This window comes from Platalea leucorodia (assembly GCF_965183815.1).
Source record: "Platalea leucorodia genome assembly, chromosome: 22".
In the NCBI taxonomy this organism is placed as follows: Eukaryota; Metazoa; Chordata; class Aves; order Pelecaniformes; family Threskiornithidae; genus Platalea; species Platalea leucorodia.
This window is the reverse complement of record NC_138844.1, coordinates 7,490,875-7,501,751: the sequence shown is the minus strand read 5'-3', so window position 1 is coordinate 7,501,751 and position 10,877 is coordinate 7,490,875. Positions and strand designations below refer to the sequence as shown.

Below are 10,877 nucleotides of genomic sequence, written 5' to 3'. Positions count from 1 at the left end.
CGCCATCCCCCAAAGCAACCCCTGCCTCAGCCCCCCGAGGACCCCACCCGCATCCCCCCCAGCACCCACCTGCTCCCCCCCTCTCTCCGCCCCGGAGCACCCCCGGCCTGCGGGGCCGGTGCCGCGGGATGCCACGGGGGACCGGGCAGACCGGGGGGGCGCCGGGGGGTGCCAGCTCCCCGGTCGGCAGCTGGTGCTGCTGAGGGCCCCCCGGCGCCTCCGGCGGGCCGGGGCAGCGGTGACTAAGCACTTTGGGGATTTCTACTCTTGTTATTTTATTCTATTATTTTCTCCCCCTTTCAAGCGGGTCCTCTCCCCTTCCCCCCATCCTCATCCTCCCCGGCCGCCCCCGCCCGGAGCCGGGCGCGGCAGGGCGGGCGGAGGGGTTCCCCCTTCCGGCCACCGGGAGCATGGGAGCCCCGGGCCGGCTCGCCTCCAGAGCTCGGCCAGCCCTGGGGTGAGGCGGAGCGGGGCCGCGCCGTGCCGGGCCGTGCCGAGCCGCTCCGGGGCCGGGCCGCGCTCCCCGCCGCCCCCGCGGGAAGTTCCGCCGCTCCCGGGGCGCGCAGGGCGGCGGAGCGATGCCGGTACGCCGGGGCCATGTGGCCCCCCAAAACACCTACCTGGACACCATCATCCGCAAATTTGAAGGGCAAAGTGAGTACCGCACCCCGGCTCCGCTGCCGGCCCCGCTCCGCTCCCCCCGCGGCCGCGGGAGGCCCCCAGCTGCGGGGCACGGCGGGGAGCGGAGGGGCCGGCGGGGGGGCAGAGCGGGGCCACCCGCAGGGTGTCCCCGGGGAAATCAAGGCGCCCCTGTGACCTCCCGGGGCGGGGGGAGAGGGGTGGGCGACAGCCAGGCAGTGTCCCCGCGGGTATTTATAGACCGGGCGACACGAGGGGGACGAGCGGTCCCAGCCCGGTGCTTCCCCCGGGGCTGGGGACACCGCAGCCCCTCGCGGTCCCCGGCCTGGGAGGGGGTCCCCGGGGTGGCGGGGAGGGGGTCCCGGCTGGCAGGGCTGGGGGAGAGGGGTGTACGCCAGCACAGACGGGCTCGCTGCCTGTTTGCCTTCAACTCCGCGCTGCTCGGAGGCAGCCGTCCCTAGTGAAATGTTGCCATTTGCTGTTGCTCGGAGTAATCCCTTTATATGAATTTTTGGGCTGTTTTTTGTGTCAGATATAGCGAAGAGTTTATGCGCATCGGGGAGCGCTGGGGTTTGCGTGTGGCTGGGTGGGGGCCGTGGGGAGGAGGCGCCAGGGGCTCTGCTGTCTGGGCACCCCGATGGGGCTGGGTCCCCCCTACGCAGCCGGGGATGAGGGGAGTGGGAGAATGGACTCCCCCCAAAAGCTGTGCTCGGGGGTCTGCCGTGGGGTGCTGGGACTGTGCACCCCCCACCGCCCTGAATCGCTGTGGTTTTCCTCCGGTGTCCGAGTTTGCGGGGTGGGCAAACGTCCCTGGCGCTGCCATCCCTGCCAGATCTGCGCTGCCTGCCCTGGCAGTGAGTGACGTGACCCTGGGGACGGAAAGCGAGAAAAACTGTCCCTGGTTCCTATCAGTCCCCGCTGGGAAGCGGCGGCTGGGGAGCAGCGGGGGCACACGGCGAAGCGTGCCAGCGGGGAGGCAGCCAGGCTCCCTTGTCCCTGCCCGCTGCCTGCCTGCACTCTGCCAGCCATGTCGGGCACCAGCTGGGCTCTGCCGAAACATCGCCCGTGCTCCCCTGCGGCAGCATCGTGGTGTGACAGGTGTCGGGAGACGCCAAACCAGCCCCCCTCCCCGGTCACATTGCTGGCACTGGCAGCGCATCCTCCCCTGCTTGTGGGTGCCTTCTCCCCCCTGCAGCTCCCATGGGTGCAGCTGCCCCTGGTGAGTCGTCGCTGGAGCTGGAGAGGCCCAATGCTTCCTTCCCAGGGCCGGTGCAGGACTCTGGTACTGCCCTTACAAGGGTAAATCTGCAGGTGAGGGCAGGACAGAAAGCAAACCTGGGGTGAAAATACCCCCAAGGAGACCTGGATCTCCAGCAACTTCCCATCCCGGCCGTGGTCACATCCCCTCCACTCAGCACAGCTTGCTCCGGTGCCCTGCCAGCCCCATAAATCCTGTCCTGCACCAGCCCAGCCTGGATCCAGCCTGGATCTGGCCCACGGACCTGGCACTGGATGGGGAAACATTCATCACAGGTGGGGAGTGCACCCCAGGAGCAGAGCTTTGGGCGAAGGTCCCCTCCTTGTGCTGCCTTCCAGCTGGCAGAGCGATTTGGATAGAGAAAGATCGGGAAGAAGGAACTGGGAAACATTTGGCTGTAGTGGTTTGTGCTGTTTGCAGCACCGGCACCAGCATCAGCCCTGCGTGGGAGAGGGAAAGGTGCCGGGGTGGGAGTCCCCCACAAAGGGCCACCAAGGGCTGTCACAAGGTGGGATGAAGCAGGAGACCTTGGTGGGGTGCGGCATCCCCAGGGGCACTGGCTTTACTGGGAGGCATCCTCCAGAGCTGGGACTCTGCAGGTGACATTAGGGAGAGCCCCGATGTGACGGGGAGGGGTCCCCCCACCCCACCGGCTCCCGGCGCTGGGTGCCGCAGCCATGCGGAGGTTTCTCCTGCGTTTGGGTGAAATTCCCTGCGAGGCTGGAGCGCAGCGGGGCTCTGGAGCGCGCAGGCTGCAGATGCCATTCCTGGGTAATCCAGGAGATTAATTGGGGTCTGGGCTGGGAGGCAGCCTCAAAACGGACCCTCTGCTCTGACCTGCCGCCGGCTCCAGCCCAGAGCTGATGCCAAATGCTGAGGGAGATGCTGCTGGAGGGGAGACGGCATCCATCGCATCAGAATCTGCAGCCCCCTGTCACATTCCAGCAAACCTCTCCCAGAGAGGGTCTTCCCCAGCCCAGCACCCCCAATCTCCCTGAAAAAAATCAAACCAAATCAAAGTTCTAGGCTGACTCTCCTCCAGGATACAGACAGAAGCGGCTCCATCTGGGCTGGGCAGTGCTGCCACACACCCCAGCATGACAGCCCAGGTGGCTGCAGCACCAGGAGAGGATGGGGCAGCACCACTCCCTGCCTCAGTTTCCCCTTTCCTCCACCTGAGCCCTTTTCTTCTTGAGCACAGGGGCCATGCAGCCCAGCAGGGTCTGGATTTCAGCTTCAGCCCGAAGGCACAATTATCCTATAAAACATTAGGAGAATCATTAGTGTGATGGGTTTCACCCAGCTTCCCATGAAGCCAAGCCTCACACTCACTCCTCCTCTCGCCCCTTGCCTAACTTCAGTCAAATCTGAGCAAGGGTGGGAAGTCTCCAAGAGAACTCAGGTCCCTGATAAGCTCCTGGGGAAGGACGGATGCTGCAGCTCTTCCCTCTGCCTGCAGTACTGGTCGGGGACAGATTGCCTGTGGATTAGCTAGCAGCGAGTCCCCACATGCAAGCAGTGAGACGTCGAGGCTGCGCGGGTTGGCCCACCCCAGCAAAAACTGTCTTTACTGGGGACCCCCCCTTTGGGTCCCCCTGGCCCCACAGTCATCAATTCACATGAATTTGGAGGAATTTTCTCTCTCTGAAGAGCAGGGCAGCTCCCAGGGTGGTGGGGGCTGGTCCCAGCCATCCTCTCCCCAGACTTGTCACTGGTGTCCCCGGGGAGCCTGCCCCTGCACCAGCCCCAGGGTGGGTGGCATCAAAAAGCCCAAGCACACCCCATCTGCCCAGGCTGTCCCCCATCCCTGCGGGTCCCCACCACCCCCCTAAGCCTCGTGCTCTCCTGCCTTCCCACAGACCGCAAGTTCCTCATCGCCAACGCCCAGATGGAAAACTGCACCATCATCTACTGCAATGATGGCTTCTGTGAGATGTTCGGCTACTCCCGCGTGGAGGTGATGCAGCGACCCTGCACCTGCGACTTCCTCACCGGCCCCGACACCACGAAGAGCTCCATTGCGCAGCTCACCCAGGCCCTGCTCGGCTCCGAGGAGTGCAAGCTCGAGATCCTCTACTACCGCAAAGACAGTAAGAGTTGCTTTTCAGGGTGATGTGGTGGTGGGAGGTGTCACTTGCCTGGGATTTGGGCTGTCAGAAGCCGGTGGTGGGAGGCGAAGGCGGTCTGATGCTACCAGGGCATCGCGATTGCACCCAGACCCAGGGCTTTGCCAAGGGTGAGTCCATGGTGGCTCCCGGTGGGATGGAGCTGTCTCTGCTGTGATGGGGCACTGGGGGCACCTCGAGTAATGGAAGTTGTTGCCAGATTATTTGGGAATCGGGTCATTTGTGAGCCCTTGGTGATGGCTCAGAGCTCCCGGGGCAAGCAATGGCATCGCTCGTGGGATCCTCACGACAGGAATGAGGATCCCGTGGGAAGCCCACGGAGGAGCTGGGCTGGGACATGGGTCTCCCGGTCTGTGCTCCAGGACGGTATGAGACAGAACCCCGTCTCTGCTGAAAGTGGGTACAGCCGATGGCCTTGGAGCCGCCTGTCCGGCGAGCAGGATGTGGCTGTGCGTGCACAGATGGAATTATGTTAAGATGAAAATGAAGCTTTGATGGAAAATACTAGTGATTAGTTCTAATACTGCAGGAAGTTAAATAAATATTTACTGCTTGATGCTGCAAACTAGCAGCGGCCAGGGCTCCCAGGGGCAGGAGTAAAGCAGATCGGGTGCTCGCTAGACATTAAAAATATTATTTCCTTTTTTCAACTTGTAGCGCTTTCTCATCGCTTTAGATTGTACTGATGGGGGTTTGGCCTGAGCAAGGGGTTGCACCCTGCTGCCGGCAGCTCCTGGGGCGGCACGGTGGAGGAGAAACAACTGGAAGTGAAGTAGAAGGCAGGAGCCCTGGCTCCCAGCCGGCACCCTATCTCTGGGGCTGGGACCCCGGTGTCCTGGCTTCCCTCCCAGACCCTATCTCCTGGGCTGGCATCCAGGTGCCAGCGTATCAGCCCCAGGAATTATCCACTGGCAGCACCCCCGTACGTTAACCCGCACGGTTTACCTGGTGGGGCTGGACCCTGTGCAGTGGCAGGATGAGGCTGCTCACCGGCCATGTTTCCCGTATGATTTTCCTCCTGTCCTCACCGAGGGACCCAGTCGAGGCTCTTCCCTGCGGGGCCAGTCCTGGGTGAAGCGAGGCCGGGGAGCGGTGCCAGGGCTGGGCTGCGAGTCCCCCCTCGGCCGCTGTGGTTTGCAGGGGGCTGGCTGGAGCCCAGCGCAGCCTGGGAGGCACGAGGCGGAGCAAGCACATGCTGTCCCCCCTGCTTCCATCCCAACGCCAACGCGTGGCCATGGCAAAGACAGTGTATGCAGCCCTGTTCCCCTCCCTTGGGACAGTTTCCCGTGGACCGCTCAGCTGGAAGCCCGATCCAACGCCATCCTCCCTGCTTTGAAGCATTCCCGCTGGGCTTGGGGGATGCTCGGTGCTCTCCTTGGAGCCCTGCTCTTCCTCTAGGCCACGGGAAACTCTCAGCACAGCTCTGAGCTGCTTTCTTCCCTTTTTTATTAAAAAAAAAGGGGGGGGGGGGGAAGCCCAGAAGCAAGCCCTTCATGTCTATTTTTAAAACCCAGCCCCACCAGCAATATGCTTTCCAATTGTTTCCCCCCAGCACTCAGCCTGTGACCGCTCAGCCCATTATAAATGGGTCTTATCGGCAAAGAAAAGGCCTTTGCATTATAGGGAGCTGCTGCTTAATTAGCCGGCAGAGGCTTCGAACCTGCCTGTCCTCCTTTTCATACCGGCAGCACGAATCTCCAGCCTCGACCTGCTGTTTATTACTGCGGTACTCCTGGCTCTGCAGCTCGCGGGGTTGTTTCCTCGCTTTTCTGGTTGCCAGAGACAATATTATACCCCAAATCTGCTGTTGGAGACCCTCCGGCAGGGCCAGGGTGGGATGGATAAGTAGGTGGGAAGCGGGGCACCCATGGGTGTCCGGGCAGGTGGCTCTGCCCGTCCACAGGCAGGATTCTGTGTAACGGGGTGATGCATGTCCCTGGGGACAGCTCTGCTGCTTGGTCCTCACCCGGACACCCATGCCATCATTAGCTAATTATAAAAGGAGCCATGGGTGCCGACAGTGAGCCCAGCTCCGGACAGCCAAAATGGAGCCAAGAACCAAGTCCAGTTGGGGGAAGATGGGACTGGCCCAGCAAGGGCAGTTGTCCCTCCCTGTCATGGCAGCCCCAAAAAGGCCTCAGAAAGAAGGGAGAGCCTGGCTGTGGTGCGTGTGGGCTCTAATCCCCTGCTCAAAGCCAGGAGATCAGTGAAAAGTTAATTTCCTTACAAGATGCTGCACAGCTGGGGCTGCCCCAGCCAGGGGGTCATTACGGGATCAGCTCCCACCAGGGTGAGGAGCAGCCACGGCCACCAGCCCCGGGGACACACTCCCCACAGTGTCCAGGGCTGAGCTGAGCCCCCTCCAGCATCCCTGGGGACAGCACCGAGGGGCTGGCGGGGCTCACCTGCATCCAAGGTTGGATTGTTTCCCCCCCGAGGGTGATGTGCTTTTCAGTGAAGCCCTGGCAAGAGTCCCCAGGGTCCCCAGAGCGGGCCGGTGGCCACAGGTGCTGGGCACCGCGGCGCTGGCATGGCCTGAGCAAGCGGCAGCAGCTGACAGTGCCCGGTGAGCACTTCGCCGTTAATGTGCATGAATATGATGCTTATGAATATGAAAGGGGAGATGCAGGGCCAAGACAGCTGGAGCAGCTGGTGAGGCAGCCGCTGCCTGCAGCCCCAGCCCCTCCATCCCTGTCCCCTCCCCAGGCAGAGCCCACGGCTGGTCCCCTCCAGCAGGAGCAGTGTGTGCCGGTCCCCTGGGGCTGGGGATCAGGACCAGATCAGCCTGGCAAACTCGTTACACTGGTGCTCTAAGCTGGGATTTCTCCTGGGGCCTCCAGGAGGAGGGGGAGGTCACAGAGCAATTGGGGCACCCGGTGGCACCCAGGATGTCCCCCCGCAGCTCCCCATGGGGTGCCTGAGCAGGCAGCTGCCTGCGGGGCTGGCAGCCAGGCAGGCACAGGTTGTGGGGTGTCACTGCACCTGGGGGGGTCAGTGACACCCTGGGGCAGTCCCCTCTGCCCCCAGCCCGGGGCACATCCGTGGCACAGCAATCACCTCTCCAGCAGCTGCTGCCAGGAAGCCCTGGCTAAGGCAGGTGGGGATCGATCTGGCCGAGGTTTGTCTGTACAGCTTTATAAACAGCAACGTGCAACATGCCAACAGGCTCGCTGGAAGCAGGAGGGCAAATTCCGCCAGGAGCTGCCAGAGCCTGGCACCATCGGGGCTGGGGGCCAGTGCCGCTGGCTCCAGGGAGGCTCTGCTGCTGCCCCGTGGGGTGGACGCAGCGGGATAGAGGGGACCTCCCAGGTGGCAGAGGAGCAGGGAGGCAGAGCCAGCTGACAAAATCCCAACCCCAACTTGAGCTCTTTGCTTGTACAAAAACGTGGGTTTTAAGCCAAGCTGGGGTGGTTTGCTTTGCGTTCCTTTAAGGGTCAGGCTCTGCAGAGCCCGGCTGTGACCTCGGGAAAGGGACAGACACCATGGCCCGACTCCAGATGGGGACTTATAAACATCCCGCCTTGCGATGACAAATGCTCTGGTCCCGGAGATCCTGCACTGTGGGGCTGATTCTGCCATCATTGACATAGCTGTGCCGCAGCTCTGGCCACCCCAGTGCCTTGCCTCTGCCCTGGGGATGGCACGATCGGGGCACAAAGCTGGAAGAGACACGTTTTCCATCCTCTGCAGCTCCTTGGATGCTTTGTGCTTGGATCAGACGTCCCACGAACAGAGGAACAGGCCCACAGTATCCCCAGCACCCCCAGGGATGCTTCCCAGGAGGCTTTTTCCTGAAATCCCTGCCCTGGCAGAGCCCCCAGTTCCCACCCCAAACCCTCCATCCCCATCCTTGACAGCTGCTGCATCCCCAGTGGGAGGTGGCACCATGCGCCATGGGGACAGGGCCCTCGGGATGGCTGGACAGCCCTGGGAAACACCGTCAGCGCTGCAGCTTTGGCCGCACAGCCCTGCGCTAAGCTGGACTAATTCCTGTGGCCGGCAGGGATTTAGCAAGGGAAGGACCATGGGCCTGGATGCGGCCACTCCACTTGCAGCGGAGATTAAGCTGCATTTTGCCAGCCCCCTGTATTGATCCAGGACCCTTTTGGCTCCTGGGGATTCGAGCAGCCTTCCACCTGCACCCCAAAACATCCTGCTGGGCTTGGAGGCATCCTTCTTGCAGCCACGTTGTCTGTGGGTACCCTTGGTCTCCTGACCCTCCTGGTTTTTCCCCTCTGCTGCTGCTTCCGACCGGCAAGCTCCCTGCTAAGCGGAGGAATCTCTGCTGTTCGTCACCGCACAGGGGTCCCGCCACCGTTACTTAATAAGGTCATTTAGCGGTTCAGGGATTGCTGCAAGGAGTATTTTTGCCAGTCTGGTGTCACAGTGGGTTTCAGTCTCCTGATGCCCCGTTTGGGTGCAGGGAGAGGGGCTGGTGCAGACCCCATCAGCAGCATCCCCTCCTGGTGCAGGGGGATGCAGACCCGGGTGTGGGGGCTCCCCAGCACCCATCGCTCACCCCAGACCCCAAGGGAGACCCATCTCCCACCAGCTCATTTTCCATCCCGCCTCGAGGATTTGCTTTGGGGCCTCCCAGCAATCTGCGCCTCCCTTTGAAGTTTCTGCCACACCCTGACACTGATTTATCCCCTGACGGGAGCAAGGCTCGGCCCTCCCGAGCATCTCCCTGGGCGTGCCAGCCAGCCCTGGAGCGCGGCTCTGTCCCCATCTCTGTCCCCGTCCCCTCCGTGCCCTTCCCAGCCCCTCTCCTCCACTCCATTATATAATACCACTATAGATTTAGCCACTCTGCCATGAGACCCTGCAGATTAAATCTCCTGGCCGGGGGGAGGGAAGGACTCCGTAAGAGCTCCGAGGGGAGATTAATAGCTTGCTTTTTTAATATTCATAACAATACTGGTTTGTGTCCGGCTCTCGGAAACCCCCGTGTCCTGTTGATTAGTTTAATACTGATGATACCGACAAATGCATTAACCACTGGCAGCCGCAGAGGATAAGAGGGCTGGGGAGGGAGGGCCCCTGACGATGACATTTTTAATGTTATTAAGTGCTCCCTTTTATCAAGGTCAGAAGACAAGATGGGTCAGAAAGCGCAAACCTCTGAGCGCTCGGCTTGGGGGAGGTGGACTGGGTGCTGGGAAAATCAAACCCAGCCCAGGGTTGTAGGGAATGAGCTGTTTTTCCCAGCCCATGCAAACCCATCACTTTGGGTATGGGACCCTCCAAAACAGCATCTGTGTCGCATCCCTCCTGCCGAGCCCTTTCCGTGGCCCCCGGGCTGGGTTTCACCCTGGACGGGCATGCAGGCAGCCCCACGGTGGCTGCCACGGAGCGCAGGCAGGTTGCGAATGCCCCCAGGGCTCCTCCAAGAGATCATTTGGCGGCTGGATAAAATTAGATGGATGGAGACAGATTAGCTGAACAGCTGAAGGGAAGAGACAGGCAGATGGATGGGGACAGTCAATCAAGGAACGAGGACGGGAGCGCAGGGCTGGGGTCCCTCCCGAGGCCGGCTCAGCCCACTGGTGCCACAGCAGGTCTGGGGTGCCTGGTTTTTGGGGGGAAGGATGGGGAGGCTCGGCATTTGCAGAGCCCAGGCTGGCTCACTGCAGGGAAACCGAGTCAGGGCACAGGCTGCCAGCTGCAGCCTCTCCACAGAGCTGGAGGTACCCCAAATCACAGCTGCCCAGAGACCCCAGATCCTGGGGGACTGCTCTGCCTTTGGGCCAGGCTTAAGGGAACCCACTGCTCCCACCCTGGCTCCATCCTCTGCATCCTTGATGCTCCGTCATCCCCTTGATGCCATCCATGCTGTGGGGCATGGGCCCGAGCTGGGTGCTGAGCTCCTGGCATGCAGGGCTGTGCCTGGCAGGGCCACTTTCAGAGCAATGCCCCTGGCATCAGCACAGGGGCTCACAGCAGCCCCAGCCAGGCCTGCTCAGGCTCAGCACCTCCCAGATTTGCAGGATCAAACCAGGCACCAGCTGCATCCCAAACCCAACCACAGCCTCCTCCCAGCTGCTCCTTATATCCCTCCAACTGGATGTAACTGGGCCCAGTTTTCAGCTGTTCAGCATCGGCCTGGGATTAACCGTTTCCATGCCACATAGGGCCTGCCAGGATTGGGCCCCCACGAGAACACCACTGTGGAGGAGCTTAGGAAGGAAAAGTGAAGCAGTGAAAGGGATGAAGCGGGGCAGAGCACGTGAGCCAGGATCAGGCCATCTGGATCAGGATTCCCAGTCTAGGGGGGGGAAGCATGGAGCTGATGGCTGCCCATGCCGATGAACCCCCCTGGGCTGCAGGTCCCAGGGAAGTTGGTGATGCTTCAAAATCACCTGTGGGGGAGAAAAACCCTCATTTTATAACACACCAAAGGAGAAAGTATCTGGTGCCGCCGGGCATCACACGTACAGGCAAGTGGGCACACACGTGCACACCCCCTGCACACCCCAACATCAGCACAGGCAGAGCCGCAGCATCCCAGGGATGGCACCGGATCATCCTGCCAGGCATGTGCCACCTTAGCATCACACAGGACACCTCACTCAGCATCACCTAAAGGACACCACTTGCCTTTTAGATCCCTAAAAATCCTGACAAAGGGAGGGGAAAGGGCTCATTTCTTCCCGTCCCCACTGGCCCTGCATGCAGGTAGCCCACAGCGTGCCTGTGCGTCCCTTCGAAACAGCTTTATCTGCTGAAAATCCGCCCCCCCTCCTCCCCAGCTCACACGTTTAAGTGGATTTCCTCTCCCTGTGGTGAACAACAATGAAATAAAGAAAGAAACAAATAATCCCAGCTGCCGGGCCCTTTAAATGGATTTCACCGTA

General features: G+C 61.5%; 1 protein-coding gene across 1 annotated transcript in view; it reads left to right on the top strand.

The window, feature by feature from the left end:
* Positions 1–578: 578 nt before the first annotated feature.
* The window catches only part of KCNH6 (potassium voltage-gated channel subfamily H member 6), a gene marked incomplete at both ends in the record, with an annotated part of 32,440 nt that continues 22,141 nt past the window's right edge, over positions 579–10,877 (top strand). The window contains 2 exons of the mRNA XM_082331630.1: positions 579–654; positions 3,757–3,987. Coding sequence (XP_082187756.1) covers positions 579–654; positions 3,757–3,987 — 307 coding nt within the window. The remainder of the gene's footprint in view (positions 655–3,756; positions 3,988–10,877) is intronic.